The sequence below is a fragment of the Oreochromis niloticus genome, linkage group LG3, assembly GCF_001858045.2.
Source record: "Oreochromis niloticus isolate F11D_XX linkage group LG3, O_niloticus_UMD_NMBU, whole genome shotgun sequence".
NCBI classification, from domain to species: domain Eukaryota; kingdom Metazoa; phylum Chordata; class Actinopteri; order Cichliformes; family Cichlidae; genus Oreochromis; species Oreochromis niloticus.
The window spans coordinates 30,307,248-30,328,954 of record NC_031967.2 but is presented as its reverse complement, the minus strand read 5'-3'; the positions used below and the strand labels follow the sequence as shown (position 1 = coordinate 30,328,954).

The following is a 21,707-nucleotide window of genomic DNA, read 5'->3' as shown; positions in this document are numbered from 1 at the left end:
CCACATTTAAAAAGCACCTGGCCCACGCAGCACAATCACTCTTTAAATCGGCTGCTGTGGCTCAGCAGGAAGGTCACCTGCTAACTGGAAGCTCCATGATTTGAGCCTCAACTCCTCTAGTCTACACGCCGAAGTATCCTTGGACAAAATACTGAATGTCCATTGGAGTGTAAGTGTGTGAGGGTTAGGTGAAAGTGCTTAAGCACAGATTTAAAAAAAGTAATACAGAGAACATTTCATGTGAATGAGTTACATTGTGGATTCTCTGAGTGATATCTGACTTTATAACAGGTTTATTTTTATTGTTTTTACTTATTATTTATTTATGTCCCCACAGCAGCAGCATGAGTAACAAACACACACATTCTCGTTTTGATATTTTAGTGAGGACATCTAACACACACACACACACACACACACACACACACACACACACACCGAGAGAGAGAGGGCGTTCTATTTGTTATTGCTTAAAACTACAACTCCCAGGTGCTGGAGCCTCTCACCGGCTGTTCCGTGACTGCGCAGTGGCCCATAGACGGCGCAGTGAGTGTGCAGCTTCCCTCTGGTGGCGATATTCTTCAATAAACAAATAAATTATTAATAATAATAATGAAAACACTCATAGTTTGTTTGTTTTTCTCATCCGTAAGTCATATTTTCAGTTAGTTACCTCAAAATTACGATCAAATAACCAAACAACCAACATTTTGACTTATGGGTCAAAATGTTGTTAGAGAAACAAACTTGTATAAGTTTTTTCAGTATTCAGTTTTTTTTGTCTTTAAGCAATGCAAATAAAAATTAGTCTGTGTGTGTTTTTATTATACGTTACTTTGATGACGTCAGCAGACTGTTCCAGTACATTAATCCAGTTTTCCCTACATATACTGTATGTAGGATGCTCTCTCACAGAGGGATAATGCAGCTTCTGGGAGTTAATATTATGATACATGGAGGTTTGCTGTTATGTGCCCTCCCCTCTAAAAGCCGTGCCGCCTCCCGGTGTTGCGCCTCTGCGCGCTCCTTTACGGTAGTGGTACTGATGCGGGATGAGTCAGGCTATATGATGCTGCTGCCATTTCATCAGCAGCGAAAGCCTCCAAAGCCCGAGCAAACACAGAAATGATACCGCGGGATTTCCCTCTCACAGCCTCGTAGTCATCCTCTCAGCTCGCGGGCTCGAAACCGAGAACAGAGGCCTGCTCGTAGTTTATTCGCGGCTCCGAGCGAAAGCGCAAGATCCGTTTTTTCTGGTTGCACCTGCACTTGGATGCGTTTTCTCCTTTCAGCGCTCGATCGGGCCTGAGATTAAGGAGGAAGTCAGCCCTGAGTCCTCCGGGGCCTGCCGCTCACCAGCCTCTGTGATCCAGCTTCCACACAAACATCGAGGCTTCGCTGCTTTTGGGTTGTTTTTGCGGCTCCCTGAGCATCGATCCCCCGGACTAGCCTGTGTCATGGAGCCCTCAGCAGCCTGAACAGCGTGACAAGAGCGACCATTCTGTCCCGAAGCACTTCACTGCTGATCCAAGTAGGCTGTTTTCCTCTACTGTTTAATCTCCGTGTCTTTGTGGTGTCGCGATAAAAGCGATGGCTAATTAAAAACGACACACCGTAATGACTATTTCCAGGCCTTTAGATTCCTTTGCATGGATGTGATTTAAATTCACAATAGCAGGAAAAGTCGCATTTGGACGAAAACATCGTTGATAAACAACATCAAATCGATGATAAGTCGTGATTTTGCGCACAAACTCACCTCAAACACGGATAAATGTACGCAAATAAATAAATGAAGCAGTGAGATCAATAACAACCCCCCACCCCCCCACGCATGTAATCATGTCAGTCTGAACCGCAGCCATCTGTAAATGCTGGATATGTGAAACCCTGCGTGTCGTGTCGGACCCACGAGCTGCCCATCCCGGCGCGAGAGCCCATCAGGCTGCTATTCAGCAGGGATTCAGCCTCTAATGTTTGCATACCTCCCGAGCTACGCAACCTGACTCCACAGAGACGCGCATGGGGTGATGGGAGGCCGCGTGCCCGCCTGATGGCCTGGCCTGGTCGGGAACAGCTGTAGTGTGAGGATCTGTAGGAGACAGGGCTGCTGTACAGAGAGCAACATAGCGTATGTTATCAAATCCCTCAAGTCACAAATTTCAAGAGACGTTTTGCCTCTTCAAAGAGAAAACACAGAGCTGAATGGAATAAAGAAACATAGTTCAAAACTGAATTACTATTTCAGTTTACATTTTTCTGCAAACCCTTAAAGATCTGATATACTTAATATCGTATACCATGTGCAGAATATGCATGAGTAAATATATACCTGTTCAACTGGCACATTAACAAGAATATCTAACCAGCCAATCACATGGCAGCAGCTCAGTGCATTCAGGCATGTAGACGTGGCCAAGACGACCGGCTGAAGGTCAGACTGAGCATCAGAAAGAGAAAGAAAGGTGAATTAAGGGACTTTGAGCATGGTGGTGTTGTTGGTGCCTGATGTTTGAGTATTTCAGAAACTGCTGGGATTTTCCCACACAGCCATCTTTAGGGTTTACAGAGCAGCGGCAGTTCTCTGCGTGAAAATGCCAGAGGTCAGAGGAGAATGATCAGAATGCTCAAATAACCACTCGTTGCAAGCAGAAAAGCTTCTCTGAATGGTCTACAGCAGCAGAAGACCACACTGGATGTCACTCCTTCCAGCTAAGAGCAGGAAACTGAGGCTGAAATTCACACAGTCACTCAAACAACAGAAGACGGGGACAATAGAAGATTGAAAAGATGTTCCCTGCTCTGTGTCTTCATTTGTGCTTTGACATTCAAATAATAGGGTCAGAATTTGGTGCAAACAACATGAAAGCATGGATCCATCACAGCTTGGATCACCAGTTTTGGATGATGGAGATGTAATGGTGTGCTGGATATTTTCTTGGCACACTTTGGTCCCCTTAGTACTCAGATTGTTACATTAATATATTTATTATATTATTTTAAGACATGCTTTAACATGTCAGCACCTGTTTAGAGTGGTATTTGTTATTGTGGAGCTATCAGAATCGATTTTGGATCGAAGAATTTTTTTGTATGAGAAGTGGCATGGAGCAAAAAGCAGATAATTACATTTGAAAGGTAGAGGAGTAAAAATAAAGTCACACGAACTATTGGAAACATTGGGCCCATTTCAAAACTCCATCTATAACTGAAGAACTTAAATATAGTTAGTTACCTGTGACTGGTTTAATTATAGCAGCAAGAAAAATCAGTCCAATCAAAGCAGTTGGTTATATCCACCCCCCCCCCCCCCAAAAAAAAGCAGGCTTTGATTAAATCAACATTTGATGCCATCAAGTGACTAAAGAAGCGTAAGAGGATTCCTTCTTGTACCCTGTGGTGTTAATCATATCACACAGTAAAGCTGGTTGCAGGCATGTGAGCCAATGATCAGTCAAAGGTAGCAACAGTAGCTAACAACATCAACAGTATTGATATTGTTAGCTTATGTTTCTCTTTGTTTATTCCTGCTCTGTCCACTCTGCTGTTCCTCATTTAATCTTATCTCATCTGCTCATTACTTCTCACTCAGTGCTGCAGAAATAAGCCCTAAAGCCCAGAAACATGTTTCAGAGCCTGTACTCTTAATGCAAATGTTTACAATCCTTTTGAGTTTGTTCTTATTAACCATGGAAAGTGAAAAATACTAGGTTATAACACGAAAAGTCTACAAATGAACAATAAAAAAGCACCAGTGGACTGTTGAAGACGTCATGTTAAACAGTGCTGTTGACGCTGAAGTCATTTTACTTTCTGCGCTTGGAATCTCGCTTCAAAAATTACAGCTGTGTCAGTTTGTGAAGATAATCCTGCAGAATAAGACTTGTAAATATCACAACCTTTTATTAATTTTAGTTATTATTTCTTGTGATTATCCCAAAAAAATCCCATTGACTTTTCATCAAGGAAGCCCGGGTAATTCTAAGTACCAGACTGGTCTGCAAAAAACCCTCCAAAACTCATTATTTTGTCACCCTGTGGGAGCTTGGACACGGCTGCTCAGAGAACAGGAAGTGAAAGGTCAAATGCTAGCATTTGGTTTGCAAAGAAACAACCACGCTTAAACCAAGAAGAACAGTAAGACGTGCACTAAATCTAATCTTGTTTGTTGATTCCTCTTTTCCCTCTCCACCTCCCTCCCTCTCTCCCTCCCTCTTTCTCTCTCTCTCTCATGTTTGTGCACTAACAGCTCGTACCACAGCAAGCAGACCAACACTTACAAACGCACCGGGGAGAGCTGCAGACCAAGCCAAGTCATGGAGGCAATATGGCTCTATCAGTTCCGGCTGATCGTCATTGGGGACTCCACGGTGGGCAAGTCATGTCTGATCCGGCGGTTCACGGAGGGTCGCTTCGCCCAAGTGTCCGACCCGACCGTCGGAGTGGACTTCTTCTCCCGCCTGGTGGAGATCGAGCCGGGCAAGAGGATCAAGCTGCAGATCTGGGACACCGCTGGTCAGGAGCGCTTCAGGTAAGTGTGTGTCTGGAGCTTTACAACGAGTCTGCCTTTAATGTGGTGTTATTTCCTTTAGATCTTTATGGAAATATTATTTAAATTTACTGGAGGTGACGCATGGTAATTTAAGCTATTTGTTTAGCAGGAGAGGATGCATTTATATTCAGCAGAAATAGTGACATGTGTACAGGGTGTGTCAGGAGCTATCAGTGTTATAAAGTGGTAATTAAGAACCATGTAAGCGCTCAGAACTAGACAAACACAGCCTGGATGTCTCAGAACGTGAACTGCCGGCAATAATTTGCACAGGGAAAGCAGGCATTCAAATGAGCTCCAGGGTCATGTGCTCAGAGAAAACAACCAGAGCGTTTGTTTCTAAGAAGTAAACAGTTGCAGGTGCTCCTAAAACCTGACAGTCGTCATTTTGGTGCTACAGGCGACTCTGAAGTGAACTGCCTTTACATTAACAGAGAGAAGAAGGTCTCAGTTGCTTCAGATGGTGTATTTATATGGTCATAGTCAGATTACACAAACCTGACTATGGTGTGTAATATGGTGTAATAAAGGTGTAATAAAGGAGAAAGAACAAAAAGTAGTTTAGTAGTTAACACTCAGGTCCCACAGTGCTGCCTACTACTTCCAGAGGTACAATCACATACAGAAATGCAAACAGTGACTGCTGTGGAAGTGTCCCACTTTCATGGCAGATTTAAACTTTTGTAATGAATCTGCAGTTCTTGTCGTGTCCCGGTGTCCCCTCCTCAGTTCCCACTGCCTGTTGTGGTCATTTGTTTCCAGAAAAACACATTTGTCGATTTCTTTTTTACATTCCCACACGTCCAATAGTTTCGTCAATCCCCTTCCAGGAATTTGCTGACAACTGTGAGGCCGCTGTTGTTATTCTTTCACTGATAAGTTCAAAAACTGTGACGAGAAAATATCCAGAAATGCACAGGAGGAATCAACAGGACTGAACAGGCCCATCGCAGTAGTTGCAAACTGCTTAACTGTACTTTGCTGCGTATTTCCAGAGAGTTGGATGCCAGTGTAGGGGTTTGCGGTTATGACCTAGATTTAACACCAAAGTATTAAACCTCTCTCACACTGATTAAGATAGGGGATTTATTTTTTAGCTAATGAAAGAGTTAAACACGCATTTTATTAAATGGTAGTCTTTGAAATGCCAAGTATGTCATGTAAAATGTACATGTAAAAATATGTAACTGACTAGGAAGCCAGCGTTTAATATGCATCCTGCGATTAAAGCTACTTTTGGGTGCCCCTTATTCAACACAGCAGGTGAGATTTTCATGCTGAATGTCCTTCCCGACACAAGCTCAAAGTGATGGAGTCTCCTACCAGAATTGAACCAGGGAGCTTTTGGTTATTAGGTCAATTTATAAACAAGTATGCCCTTATTTATTTTATTTAAGGAATCAAGCGATCAGCAAGTCTGTTGTAGCTGAAATGTGATGACTAATTTAAACTTTTATTTCAGTCATTTTAATTTACTCATTTTATTAAAATCTTTATATTTTTAAGTGTTTTTATTTCTCATGCACACTGAAGTTTTCTAGTGTTCATTTGAACTGTCATATCAGCTTTCAAATATCTGCGTGCCAAGCTAATTGATCAAAATGTTAATTTAATATGTTAGATTAAAGATATTTCTCCATCAGAACAGAACCTACAGTACATGGAGAATAAAGAAGGGTAATGGATAGCTATAATAATGTATGCCTCATAGCGGGAAAGCACTTTCACACATGCACGCACACACACAGCACAGCTCATCATCCTAACAGAGGAGGACGGGTCTCACCTGTCACCATGATGAAAATCTCTATGGCAACCGCAGCAAGTCCCTCCGAAAACGAAGGATGTCTCAGACCTTTTTCAGCCCGAACACCACGAGGCATTATCCTCGAAATAAATCTGTGATCCAGTGACTTTTTTTAGAAGCACTTCACACAGATAAGTAGCACCTCACTTCACTTCTCAGATGATTTCCTTTGAATTTATGTATCATGAAATCATTTTTTACTTTCTTATGCTAGCAATCAGATTTTCTCAGCCCAGTTACTCATCTTTCAACTTAGGATATTAAAAAAGTTTAAAATCATGGAGGAGCTGGCAGCAGTGAAAGCGACAACAACAGGGAGTGATTTGTTAATGGGGGTAAGTCCATGCTTAGATAGGCTTGGGCTGCAATGGGATAACTGGCAGGTGTTATGATCAATAGCTCTGCAAATCTGGGAAAAATGTCAGACATTTGAGTTGGGTGCAAGATAAAGTGACTGAAATTAACCTACAACTGAATACAGCACTGAATAAAAGATAGTTTGTTACACTTTTGATGGGGGAGGAGACTGAACATGGTGACATAGGCTGCCACACAGCTGTCAGGTGGCTCACACAGCTGTGAGCAAAGACTGTGGAAACTGAGAGCAGAATTTAAAAGAGTTTGTTGAGAAGAAGAAAGTCAAAGATATCCTAGAGCTCAAATGCTGAATGGAAAGACTAAAGACCTAAAAACCAAACTGTAAGCGCATATTTGCAGATGAAATGCTCACGACAAGGTTGCAGCTTCTTTAAAGCTAGTTGGAAAACAACATTTTTATTCACATGCCAACAGTGAAGATGCTTCACGTTCTCATTGAAGAAGTTTTATAAATCGAGCTATAGATCCTCTCTCAGTGATGTTTTCCCTCAAAGATCCAACTCAGATATTGAACCTGACTTTAATGCACTTGTTGAAGCCTGTCGATTGGTAGACCCACAAAACCCCTATACAGGAAGTTGATTTCGGCGCTCTGATAAAGAAAAGTTTCATCCCAGATCCTATGAGTCTTTCCCAGTAGATAATGCAGGGTTCTTCAGCTGATGTGGATGAAGGGACTCGTCCAGCCTGACTGCCTTGAACAAGCAGGTGTCTTCCCTTCTTGCCCTGGTATGAAAAAACTCAAGTAGCCTTGCAGGTTGAATTTATCAGGACTTTCCTTTGAGTCTTGGCAAAGGAAAAGCACACACAAAAAGAGAATAATCAAATCGCATGAATTCTACCTATTTAATTAACCCACTCTAAGCTAATGTTCATGTTGTTCCTATCTTTGGGGGAAGAGAGGTTGGTGGTGAGATGGGCACTTCCAGCACTGAAGATGTGCTTAGTGCTCTGTTAATGGTAATAATCAGGAATGCAGGATTCCTTGATAAGTCCAACATCTTCACAGAGGAAACCTTGAAAGTCTTGAGAATCTGCAATCCACTTGGAAAACGATTAAAGTCCAAATCCTTCACAGAATTTTAATCCAACATGGCAATGATGATGATGATGAGCAGAAATAAAGCCAAATCCAAGTCCAATCTCTAAGTCCAGTCCACCGTAGCGCCTCTGCTGGAATTTCCAACGGTGAACTTCTGGAACTGCTCATCTCGCAGGGCGCCAGAGACTGACCCAGAACGCCTCCTGGCATCCCAGTTTATACTTTGTCATGTGCCCACTCACTCCAACTCCCTCTGTAATATCTAGTCAACCAATCAGGTGTTTACATAAGATTCACTGATCTTCAGCCCCACCTTATCACTCACTCTTTATCTCTCTCTTTAAGTATGGAAAATTTCATTACATTGGAACAAGTCACCCACATGATCCCACACACATACTGTACTTACTAATGGTGTATTAATCAGCTGATAATAACACCCAGTGGAATAATCATTTACTCCTCTTCCACTCACATTTTCTAATAACTATCGCTGGTTTAGTGATTTCTTTAGCCTTTTATAGCACTATGTATCTGCCAAACATTTATAAATTCAGTAGGTACAAAGAGGCTTGAGGCCGAAAACTATGAACAGCGAAGATGGACAGATGAACTGTTTCCTTTGTTTTCCCCTTTAATTGTTGGTAATAACAGAAATAGAGGACATTATCAGCCTAATAATTTATCTTACATGCAGCAAACAAGAATTAAACATAAATTTGTTCATTTGTCACTGGAGCTGCAGTGGCACAGACTGCACCCAGATAATCCTTCAGTTATTACACTATGGTTGACTAAAGTAGCTGTTTTAGGAAAATATTTAAAAGCCACTATTTTGGGAACTTGTGACGCAGCAGTTCTCGCTTGTTTTAATCCACCACACAGTCCTCTGTTCACTTCTTCTCCAGCAGCGATGCAGATCTCTTAGTCATTGTTGTTTCATCTGCGTGGTTCTTGCTTCTAAAAATACATATAAACTATGTGTGTGTCCGATCAAATGAATCACTCTCCGGCTCAGGTTTTTCTGCTATCCACTCCTCCTCTCTTACTGTCTCCTCTCTGTCAGCAACTCCTCCCTTCTTCCTCTTTCAAGACACGTCTCTCTTTCCGTCTAATTGTCCTTCCAGTTATATTTATATTCGCATGCACTCTGTGAGGAAGAGAGAGAGACGTCATGAGGCAGTTGATGTGTCCCTGCGTGCATGCAGGTTGTCACATCTCGTCAAAATCTAGCAGCACTTTTCCTTCCTGTCAGATTGCGTAGAGGAGTTACAGTTATATAAACCTACACCACAAATCCAGTTTCCACTTGGTATTAAAATGATACCCTAATGACACCTCCATCTTCCTCTGCGTTCACACCTCCTTTCTTTAGGTTCATCTGTTTTATTACTTATATGGCTAATTTTTCTATTCATCCTGAACATATAATGGGTATGTTTATTTTTAAAATCAAGAGAAAAAATGTATAAAGTGCAGGATGTTTGTGATGTACAAGCTGCGTGTCTGGCTAACCAGCTCAACTGCTACATCAAAGACTTTTAATGTTTTTTGAGTTAGATTAAAAATCACTGCAGGAATAATGTGTAATTAATGTATTTCACTCAGTAATTCTGGATTTTTAGCAGTTCACTGTATTATTATACAATCCAAACTAAGGACACTGTTACCCAGGATGAGTTATCCAATAAGTCTTGTCTGTTATTTGTTTTTTTTTCTGTTGAAACTTTTTAATAAAAATAGTTTAAGAATATATTCATCCTTTAGTTGCTTACACAGACCTGGAGATTCCCGGACCGGCTGTGAGTTGTTGTTGGAGGTTGTTTTGCAGGTACAGTAGTGTGAAATTGGTATGTAGTGCTGCACCGAAAATCCTCCTTGCAACTGCTTTGGTCACCACCCGATTGCTGTTGTTGCCTGTAGTTTGCAGACTCACAATCTATTAAAAAATTACATACATTTTTTGTACTAAGAAAGTTAAATGCATTTGTCTTTGTTTTTATTTTCAAACAACATTTAAAAACATTTCACTATATACAAAACTGAATCTACCGTCTGTCAAATCATATGATAGTTACAATTTAATAGTTTGTCTAGCTTGTAAGGACCATATATCTCTAAATAAATAGCTTTTAATGGGCTCAAAAATATACCTTTACCTATATTCAAAAGATATTTTGAATACATTTATAACATTAAAAAATAACAGCTGAATTAAAAGGCTGAAGCATTCTGTGACAAATGTAATTATCAATATTTACAAAGGCATTTAAAAATGAATACAAAATGAAGGTGATGTATTACAAAACAGCTGGTTATACTTTGTAAATGAGATCAACCAGAAGATTTCTTTTGAATGTTATTCTGAAAGTGCTGGCTGAACCTGCATTGGTTACTTGCCTGTTTTATTAAATGGTAAATGGCCTGTATTTGTATAGCGCTTTACTAGTCCCTATGGACCCCAAAGCGCTTTACACATTCAGTCATCCAAACATTCACACACTGGTGATTGCAAGCTACATTGTAGCCACAGCCGCACTGACAGAGGCGAGGCTGCCAGACACTGGTGCCACCGGGCCCTCTGACCACCACCAGTAGGCAACGGGTGTCTTGCCCAAGGACAGAACCACCAAGACTGTCGTAGCTGGGGCTTGAACCAGCAACTTTCCGATTACAAGGCGAACTGCCAACTCTTGAGCCACGATCGCCCCTATTATTTATCAAACCAGATTTGATGTCTCCTCTCCATCATCAAGGCTTTGTGAATGTAATAAATATAGTTATTAAGACTATTTCCCATTATACTCTTAACTCCTCTGTATCACACATGTGATCAAAATGGTTAGTAAGAGAAAACTTATTTGTTAAAGTGATACATTATAAATGGCTTGTTTGCATGCTAATGCTAGCTCTGTTTCCACACAAAGCAGATTGTAACTGCTCTAAGAATTCCTGTCACTTTCCTGTCGAAGACCAGAGGTTTATACACAATATGCATCTGCAAACAAGCAACTGTAAGCTGCTGGTCTCCTAGCTTGCTGAGCTCAAGCCATTGTATATGAGAAACAGACAAAAAACACTGGACCATATAGATTTCAGTGAGCTGTATTCAAATGACTACAATAGCTTGACTGCAAGCAGAGTTAATCCTGCTTCCAGAGATGATTACCAGCTTCAACCACAAGATAGCAGTGATTTTAAGATTGGATACAGTTGAATACAAGACTTACGAGAAAACACTGTTTGAGATGAAATAGAAATTGCATTGACTTTGTTACATTTTTATTTATTTGTAAATTTCGCTGGACAAGCAGAACTTGCTTTGCTTGACCAACAGAACTCAGTCGATTTATTGTCTTTGTGAACTTCATACATGTTCTTTGCTAACAGAAGCTATATCCACTGGCCACTGCTTTATCTGTTTAACTCATATAATCAAATTCTTGTGCGTTTATTATAGTTGGTGAAATAACTGCATGTAGTATTAATGTTAAATGCTTCCCTCTATTTTATGTCCTTTCCAGGTCTATTACCAGGGCTTACTACCGTAACTCTGTGGGTGGGCTTCTCCTCTTTGATATCACCAATCGCCGATCTTTCCAGAATGTCCATGACTGGCTGGAGGAGGCTCGTAGTCATGTCCAGCCACATAGCATCGTATTCCTATTGGTGGGCCACAAGTGTGATCTGGAGGCACAGCGCCAGGTGTGTACACTGTAAAGTAGATTAAAACTGGATTAAAACAAGCACTTTCCCCTGTTGTGAAAGGTTACGCACGATGCAATTCAACGAAGTCACAGTTTTAAAAATAACTATTTTGTTCACATTTATTTATTTATTTATTTTTGTTTGCACGTATTTTGTTCAGAGGCACAGTTTACTGTCTTGGGGCAGTGGGCAGACAGAAATAAAAATATATCCCCACTGAAAATTAGACAGCATGACACTGGAAAATGCTCAGCATACGACCACGTCTACATTAATATCCCACCATCGTAAGAGCAGGATTAAAATGAAATTATGCAACATTTCCTCTATTAGCCACTTACCCCTATCTTGATCTGCTCACTTTCATAACTTTGTGTTAGAGGGCTCATTTACCAGATTTTCAGTTGCCATCATAAATTGGTCAATAATGCTTCAGCTTTATTTTGTAACAGTACTGAACAGTCATTATCTGTGGGTGTGGAATCAGGCCTATGTCAGCAGAATAACACACTTCAGAGTATCTGTAGAAGCAGTATAGTTTGATCCTCTCTCTCTCTTTGATCTTTGGAATGAAATAGATGATACATGTAAAATTAAAAATTTAAACTGTTCTGTGCAGGTTTGCTCAACTCAACTTCAAAGCACTGAGCTAAAAAATTGGGTTAGGAAAATGCAATAGCAGTGCGCTGAAGTTCAAGGAGTGTTTTAGCCTCTTATTGGTTTGGGATTTTTAGTTGTGCTCAGTTATCTTGGGGCATATCACAATATGATACATAATAATGTTTTGATGCGGAAAAATGCAATTGAACTACCAACACTATTTCTTTATACTTCAGGCATAAACTAGGCTTAATTGGTTCACTTAAATTGTACTTTGTGTGCGAATGGCAGTCCAATCCAAAACAAACTACAGCTTGTCTTCTTAGTCCTTGCACTTCCTGATAAGACCACTTGTTGTTGAATTTTTGCTGTGGCACTCAAACGTGTTTTACAACCACTACAGGAGATAGCGTCATTAACTCACTTAACTCATTTGATCTTGTAGGTGACCCGCCAAGAAGCAGAGAAACTGGCTGGGGCATATGGGATGCGCTATGTTGAGACGTCGGCCCGTGACGCCATCAATGTGGAACACGCCTTCACTGAGCTGACCAGAGACATCTTCGCCCTGGTTCGGTCTGGTGACATCACCATCCAGGAGGGCTGGGAGGGTGTGAAGAGTGGGTTTGTGCCCAACGTGGTTCACTCATCCGAGGAAGTGACCAAGAGTGACCGCCGCTGTCTCTGTTGATCTGGGAAGACTGAAGATAGGGGAGTGAAGTGGATCAGAGAGGGGTAGCTGACGGACTGAGGTGTCAGCCCTCTGACTGAAAACTGGTGGTAACCCTCGTTGTTCTTTCTTAGAAAAGACACAGAAAGGGATGTCTGGCATATTTTAACAAAAAGGTTGGTAGATCGTGGAGAAGAACACCTTGAATGTGGGTGTAAGACTAAAAATGGTTGCGCCCATCAATGATGCTCATTTGAGGGCTCCCATGATTGAATTCCCTTTTCTTTTGTTCCTTTCCTGAATAAACCTCCCTTGCAAAAGCCTTAGAAAGATGATCCATTTCATGTTTCTTCTTCCGTTTAAGTCTTCGGTCACCTCTCTGCACCCTAGCCTTCTCCTCTCAATATGCAATTACACGATCACACTGAAAGCTATCACTCCTATGTTAGTGTCCAACATCTTTTTCTGCATTTTCAGTGTAGTGTACTTCAGCCTCATTCGTTATTTCTGTTGTGTTAGCATCTACAGTACTGTGCCAAAATCTTGAGTCAGCCTAATGTTTTAAATATTGTGTTTGGAAAATGGGAAATAGTTGCAATAATGTACTAAAATGTGCAAACACACAATGCCAAGACTGTCCCACTCTGCTTCAGTTATGTTAAGGTCTGTGCTCTGGGGAGGCCAGTCTGTGACTGATATTGCTCCACTGTGTGCTTTTCTATCCGGACATATTTGTACTGCATAGGAAATGCTTTTGGGATCATTGTCATGCTGAAAAAAGCTGTTCCCCATCAGATGCTTTCCAGATGATATTGAGTGGTGGATCATAGCATCTATTTTGACAAAATCTCCAACACCACTGGCTGAAATGCAGCCCCAAACCATGGCAGAGCCTCCATCACGTTTTACAGATGGCTGTTGGCACTCACTGTTGTACTTCTCTACTGATGTCCATTGTACATGTGAGAATTTGAACCAAAAATGTGAAATTTGGATTCAATGGTCCGTAGTTCGGTGGCTTAACAACAACCCCCCCACCCCCGAAAGACCTTCAGAAAGGCTGGACAACTATTGCTCGAGACCACATAAAAAAATTACAAGAAAATCTGGCTCCATGAAAGCAAAATATAGAGAAATGAGAGGCGACTCAAGGTTTCTGCACATTACTGTATCTCCAGTTTCAACCATCAAAGCTCAATGGAGACGTCCTGGAGGTCCTAAATATATCAAATGTGATTTTGTTGCTATTTTATTTAACTTTGAAGCAGTTTAGGCCTCCTGTAAGCTCAATGACATTGACTACATGGTTACATCCACTATCATTTTGCTAAACACCATACAAGAAAAGTCAACGTGTACAGCTGTCTAACCCAGGTGGACTCTTGTAAAAATTCCTGATGGTTTACCTTTCAACGAGACACTTGTTAAGGTGGATTAACAGGAGAGAAATGGAGCCAAAAAGCACCTTAGTAACCAAGTTCGTCTTAAATGTGGTACCATTTGGGACATTTGAAGAGGGAAAACAAGCGACCTAGGAAAAAGAAACACATACACTGGAAAGAGATGCACTGAGGGGAAACTTGAAAAACGGACTCCACAAAAGAACCACATTACCCACAATGCAAGACGAGACAAAATGAACTGAAGCTTCAGATACAGGGGATACTAATTTTTTTTTCTGAGCAAGTAGTATACAAGTTTTTTAATGTGTGTGGGTAAGTGTATCATATCTAACTTTTGTTTTTAATTTAACACAAAGCTTCAAGTGGATGTTACTGCCATGATTACTTGAGTTATACTATTTATAAGATGGCCATGAAGGTAGATTTAAAACAAAGGTGAACATTTGAGATCTCAAATGACTATATTTCAAACAGTCTGAATTTGAATGTGGATATATAATCATTAAAATGCTGTTAAAATATGTTTATGTGTGACCTAGAGGTTTAAGAAAGTGAAATTTTAGCCACATTTAGCCCAATTTTACTATAATTTTGACCTTGATGCAAAATTCAGTATTTGTGGGATACTTGAATGATTAAATCACAGTTGTCTGCCTTATGTTATATTTACTTTTACGGGATACTTTTATTAAATTTCTTTTAAAGGCTTAAATAATAAATAATTACATCATCATTAAGACCAGAGGTACAGCTACTTTGCCATGAATGGAAATACTGGTAGACAGACCTAACCACAATAACAAATTATTATTTATGCACATTTTTTTTACAACTTAAGCAAGAAGTAAGATGTTAACGTTTTGCACAGAGACTAGCTAATTGCTAAGCTAAGCTAACAGCTGCTAGCCTCATCGGTCCTTTGACTGAACATATTCTGCAAAAAACCCGATTGCTTTTAAAGTAATTTTACTCTTAAATTAATATTATTATTTTACACTATTACAGTTTTTTTTTTTTAAATACCAGACAACAAACAAAAACAGTCAGTAGTTAGGAAAATCAGCAGGCAACTTTCTTGCCATTTATATGACATGTTCTGCAGATATCAGCACTGGACTAAATATAATACTCTGCTTACCCTGACCTACATACCCACACCAGTCACTTTGTTAGGTACACTTCAAATACCCGTTAATGAAAATATTTAACCAGCCAATTTTGTGGCAACAATGCAATGCATTTTAGGTGTGTAGACATGGTCAAGACAACCTGCTGAAGTTTAAACTGAGTGTCTTAATAAAAAAAGATATCTGATTCCAACACAGGGTTGGAGTTACATGTTAGACTGCCTTTAGTGTGCACTATCAGAATGGGGGAGAAAATTAATTTGAGTGACTTTGAACATGGGATGGTTGTTGGTGCCATGTAGACCATCTGATTATTTCTGTTGCTCTACTGGGTTTATAGAGAATGATGAGAAAAAGAGAAAATATCCAGTGAGCTTGAGTGAAAATGCCTTGTTGATGTCTGAGCTCAGAGGAAAATGGACAGACTGCTTTGAAATCACAGTAATTCAACAGTAAACCACCCAGCAGAACCAAAGTATGCAGAAGACCATCTCTAAATGATCAATATGGAGTACAGCAGCAGAAGACCACACTGGCTGCCATTTTTGTAGACTAAGAACAGTAAGATGAGGTTACAATTCACACAGGCAAAGTCAGATGATAGAAAATTCGAAAACTGCTACCTGGTCTGATGAGATTTGGTTGGTAGGGTCCCAATTTGCCATAAACGACATGAAAGCATGGATCCACCCTGCCTTGTTTTAACAGTTCAGACTGGTCATGTGTAACGGTGTGGCGGATATTTTCTTGGCAAACTATGGGCCCTTCAACATAAATAGAGCATACTAGGGGTGATGGAACACCACGGCCCACCTGAATACTGTTGCTGACCACGTCCATCCCTTTATGACCACAGTGTACCATCTTCTGATGGCTGCTTCCAACAGGATAACACACCATGTGACAAAGATCAGATCATCTCAAAGTGGTTTCTTGACCATTACAATGAGTTCACTGCACTCAAATAGCCTTCATAGTCTCCAGATTTCAGTCCGACAGAGCACCTTTGGGATGGAACAGGAGATTCTCATCATGAATTGGCAGACGACAAATCTGCAGCAACTGTGTGACGCTGTCATGTTAATATGAACCAGAATCTCAGAGCACCTTGTTGAATCTATGCCCAGAAGAATTAAAACTAGCAAGGTGTACCCAATAAAGTGGCTGGTGAGTGTATATGAGTGTAATTAAAGCCATTTTAAACATGGAGAAGGAACATAGACGGTTATAGGGTTCTTAGCAATTAAATGTACCTTAAAATACTCATCTAAAGCACCTGGATTGTTTGGTGTACATGTAGATATCTATATATCATTTTGAAAAATTTCCATGTTTTTTCTTTCCTCTCTGTCTCTTCTGTGTAACTGGGATGCTGCTGTAGATGTAGGAAACTTACGGTTTGATTAAATGTTTTACTCTGGTCTGTTAACCAGATATACATTCCTGCTATGATCACAGCACTAATTATTCTTTTTCTTTTGTTTTTTTAAATGAATGAGCATTACAGTCCTCTGTTGGCCAGTGAGGATAAGTATATGTCTTCATTTTCTCACATGCCTTCTTTTTAAGTGTTTCCAAAGAGTTTTGTGTCTGTCATTTTATTTTTACATGAATGTATCGGTAGGGGGGGATTTTACACTGAGTTGTCCTATTAGAGGAATAATTTCAAGTCAAAGCAAAACACTCCTCTGAAAGCTTTGAAAAGTGATGTACATGTTTTGAGAGTTTATGAGAAACTATTCTAATTATAATAACCCATTTCCACAGCTATACACACTGCATTATTCCTCATTGAAGTGAGTGAAATGCTGTCGCCAGACAGAAAAGATGGATCTTCAGAAAAGTCCTTACAGGAATAATAAAAAAGCCTGAGCTCTCTCTGCTTGAGGTCCTCCTGTTTTTGAAATGTTTGATCTCACAACCGCTTTAAGAAGTGTTTCCTTCCTCTGCCTTGCTGTATCATTAGGGATGGGAATCGAGAACCGGTTCTTGTAGAAAACTGGTTCCCAGTAGTCCAAGTTCTTTCTATCGTTCCCACATATTGGTTCTTTCTCTTCTACTAAGAGAAAGATCTTAGAGATGTGTGTCCTCATTAGGGATTTGTGTTGGTATGTGGGGCCTACTCTTATGTTATTACATCATCATTAAGACCTTTAGTCTCTACAGAGTAAAGGCCCTTTTACATCGGACGCGCATGCACTGCGCCAAAATTAGTGCTGCACTGTCCGCTGTGGTTTGCTTGTATGTATTTTTTTGTGGAGGCTCTGCGTGTACTATGCGCCCGCTACTTGTCATTTCAAAACATGTATCGCTCTGACTTTGTATCCTCTACGAGAGTTTGTGTTGTATTATGCTCAAAGTTCCCAAGTGGATTTCATTGAATCGACAGTTTAGAAGGTTTGTGTGGGTTACAGTCGGTGCAGTGCTCCTCCTCATGGGTGCCAAAAGCTTTGTCAGCAGATGCTGTCTAGCTTTTAGACCGGCGTGGCTGGAGAGACAGAGTACAGGTTTTCATCTACTTCCACATAAAGAAGAGCATAAAGTCTGCAGGTTGCAGCTCCAGCACAGTTTGTCTTATACTCTCACGATGATTTTCATGAAGGCCACAAGATGAAACATATCAGTCAGTTAAATAAATGATATATAATACAAATGTTGCTGGGCTTTACTGAATAATGTCTGATAGCTTGGGAGCCAAAAAGAGTCCAAGCTTTGTGAAAATTGCTAAAGGAAAAAAACCCCCCATAAATTTTGGACTTTTAGCTATGTTTTCCTCAGTTTTGCACTTCTTATTGACATTAAGAAGAAAAACACTATTCTGTTAAATAACAGAAAACATCCCATTTTTTACACAAATTATTTTGCAAAATAAAATAAATATCCAATTTTGTAGTTATAGGGACAAGTCTGGATAAGAGCTGCCTGCGCTTTTTCTACAATTAAGCCAAGAGTGGCACTGACTTTTACTACAGCAGCGTTATAGCTTTAACGTGTGGAACAACTGTGGTGCATTTTTGAAGCTGTGCACATTTTTCTTAAGAAGCTTCATGCTGTTCACAATCAGTTTTATAAATGGATGGTTTATTATATTTAATGTACAGCTGAACTTCTTCCCAGCAAACTTATTAGGCATAGTTTTAGCTGTCTGGACCTCTTAAGATTAAATTTGGCCTGACTTTGATACGCCTGTCTTACAGCATTAAAACACTTTGGGAGGTGTGCATATTTTCTCCTAAGCTGAGAGTTTAAAGAGAAGCTCGATGAAACCACTGCCAGCTGTCTGTTGGCTTAGCCAGAATACATTTTGGAAGCAAGGACTTGGTGACAAAACGCACCCTCTTCTTACCAACTCTCACCATCCTGTTTCCAGGCTTTATGGGGGAACCCTTTAAGATCATCTTCACTGTCCAATTTAATCAATATGTCTTCCGAAATACAACCCAACCCTCCTGAGTTTGCAAATTTTTCCTACTTCTTGCTGGACAAAACCTTTTACAATAAAATTCACTTTTTTCATTCTTAGTTTGCAGAAAGTGTGAAATCTACTCTAATTTCTTTTTCATGCTCCACATTTGTGGTCTTTTAACATGGGGCACTTTCTAAATGTTGAAGGTTGTTGTAGGCGTCCATGCTCTTTACCTCTAAAACTGTTTCTTTTCAATAAAAGGACAGAAAAGTGTAATAATGACCAAAAAGGCACGTTCATTTTTAGTCAGGATTACTCCCAAAGAAAGGTCACGTTTCCAGTAAAACATACGCCAGTGTGTGAAATAAGCAGCCAGCAGTAACACAGGCTTTATGTGAGCAGCCTCTTCTTTCCTAGAAGTCCACTAAGCTCTTGTGGTCTGGAAGTGTTTTTTAATGTTTCAGTGCTAGTTTGACCTGCAGCCTGTGAGTGAAGTAATTTACTTTCCTTCTCCGGCTCCGACACACACTCCTCAGAAAGTCACATGAACTTGCTGATCTCGAAAGATACACTCTGTCAACTGGTCCTTTCCCCCTTACAGAAAACCCTCCTCGGCATTGAAAGGCTCTGAATCTTGGCTTGGCAGGTAACAAAAAGAAGCATTCAAGGGTGCTGACAAAGTCACCTCAGGACCTGCGAAGTGATCAAGGGAAAGTATTTTGAGAGATGTCTTTCACATGGTGGAAAGTAGGTTCATGCTGACAGCACAGCAATCTCCTTTATGGCTCTTTTCCAAGAGGAAACCAACAGAGTGATTTACGGGCACGCTGCACAGTTTTCTGCCGGGATCCTTGGCTTTGGTTTCACTGAGGCTGCTTTCACACTGAATACAAAACACTGATGTCACCACGGCTGTAGCCTTACAGGGGCTGAAAGGTTTTTATCTCCACTGTCATTTTGTTGCAACCTTGTTGTTTTCAACCTTGTATTGCAACACTAGCAAGGACAGAACATGTGTTGTACACAGACAATATATAGATGGATAAAAGACGTGAAAAGTGAGGCCAGTGCAGGAGGGCAATAGTGAAGAAAAGCAACAAGAAATTCACTGCTATACGCAAATCTGATTTTTTTTAACAGGGTTTATTTTGCAGGGTTTGAACAATTACACTTAAAAGTCAGATCTTTCTACAATGTTTTCTTTTATTACTAGAAGGATGAGGATGGTAACTGATTTCTGTCAGCAACATATAATCAATGGCGATGATGTCAATACAAATCACTGTTTAATCAACTGGTTTAACCCCTTCAGTGGATCTGTGCACTTATGAAACTACAGTCTTAAAAACAAAGCACACCATCTGTTAATTCTAAAAATGTATATATCAGGACATTAAAAAACATTGAGGTCTTAAGATTAACACTACACATTACACTGTGTCATCGTTTATTTCACAAAACCTAATCAGTGTGATATACTAAATAAACCCTTTGATACAGTAGTGAAACCACCTTTGGCAGCAGTAACTTGAAGTATGACTTTTAGTGATGGGATTTCCGGCTCTTTTTAGAGAACCAGCTCTTCCAGCTCCCAACCGGCTCTTCAGGTTGTTTTGTTGCTTTAATTAATTTATTATTCACAACAATATAAAATTATGCACAAAAGGAATTACTAATGTAAAAAAAAGTGGTTTTATTTATATATGTTTATATATAAATATATACGGTGGCCCCTAGAGACAAAGCACATACAAACTCCAAAACACATTTCTAGCGTTAACTGAACTTCCCAAACAGAGCTACCTAGATCACTTAAATTACACAATTGAAAGCATATGTGTATTGTTTGTGTATTTATGCACAAGCACTCATATATATTCAAATAATTCAAAAAAATGACAGCTGGGATAGGCTCCAGCGCCCCCCGCGACCCTGAAAAGGATAAGCGGAAGCGAATGGATGGATGGATATTTTTAACTGCAGGAATAAACTTTTTGAATCCTTTATCATCCGCAACTGAAAATAGTTGTGGATGATCACTATACCTTTCTAATGTGACGTTGTTGTCCCTGGCTGTCTTTCTCTGTCTCTCCCTCCCGCTCTGTTCCTGTGCTACTGTGAGTGTAACTACCGCCCCTCCCCCCTCTTCCCAGCGCAAAGCACAAAGCTCGCGTGCGGAGTGAAGCGGAAAAAAGTGCGAGAGAGAGGGTGAGAGAAAGAAAAAAAAAACCCACGGCTCTCAATAAGGAGCCGGCTCGCATCGTTCACTTCAAAGAGTCGGCTCTAAGAGCCGTTTCGTTCGCAACCGACACATCACTACTGCCTGTGCAGTGCAGCACAGTGATGCTTGTTTCTCTGAATATATATAAAAGTGAAGAAAAACTCAAATATGTGATTGAATCAGGATCTAATCCTGCATATGCTCATCTCCACCAATTAGGGATTTTGTTAAACAACAGTGTAGCAGTGTTGCTCGACGGACTCGAGCCACTGTTAGAGGTGATTGTGAACTGGCATTTAGACGGAGCACTTTTCACAGATGCTCTGTCATATCAGGGAGTGAGCTTCTGGAATATTCTTCCACTGTCAGCGAGGGAAAGTCTCCCTGTCTGTAAGAGTCACTTAAAAGGGCGGCTGAGGGACACACAAACATGTGATCATGTTTAATAATCATGCTGTATACTGGACGTGAAAAACAGTTAGTGTATTACAAAAAGGGAAACAACTATTAGTGTAACGGGTCAGTGCAATATCAGGACAGTCAGGGCATGTGCAATATAATCGATGTGTTTCCGTTATTGTCCTCTGTGTCCACTCTTCTTGTCATTGTTTGTTGTAGTATAATGTGATCACTGTCACATGATCTGTAAATAGTGTCTCTGTATGTTTTTACTAGCGTGTGGAAATTAGCCCAAGGCTATAATCTGGCATATTTACATTTGTTAAAATGTTCATTAATATGTATTGTCCCTCTTTCTAAATACAATAAGTAAAATAAATAAACATGCACGTCT

General features: G+C 40.2%; 1 protein-coding gene across 1 annotated transcript; it reads left to right on the top strand.

Moving 5' to 3' along the window:
• The first annotated feature begins 1,070 nt into the window (after positions 1–1,070).
• On the top strand, positions 1,071–17,940 carry rab39bb (RAB39B, member RAS oncogene family b). The gene is made up of 4 exons (XM_003453925.5): positions 1,071–1,531; positions 4,250–4,531; positions 11,304–11,484; positions 12,533–17,940. The coding sequence occupies exons 2-4, from the start codon at positions 4,317–4,319 to the stop codon at positions 12,776–12,778; spliced, it is 642 nt and encodes a 213-aa protein (XP_003453973.1). The 5' UTR covers positions 1,071–1,531; positions 4,250–4,316; the 3' UTR covers positions 12,779–17,940.
• Positions 17,941–21,707: the final 3,767 nt, after the last annotated feature.

Coding starts and splice junctions, on each gene's coding strand:
- rab39bb (XM_003453925.5), top strand. CDS start 4,317: ATGGAGGCAATATGGCTCTATCAGTTCCGGCTGATCGTCATTGGGGAC. Junction 4,532..11,303: donor GCTGGTCAGGAGCGCTTCAG/GTAAGTGTGTGT, acceptor TGTCCTTTCCAG/GTCTATTACCAGGGCTTACT. Junction 11,485..12,532: donor ATCTGGAGGCACAGCGCCAG/GTGTGTACACTG, acceptor TTGATCTTGTAG/GTGACCCGCCAAGAAGCAGA.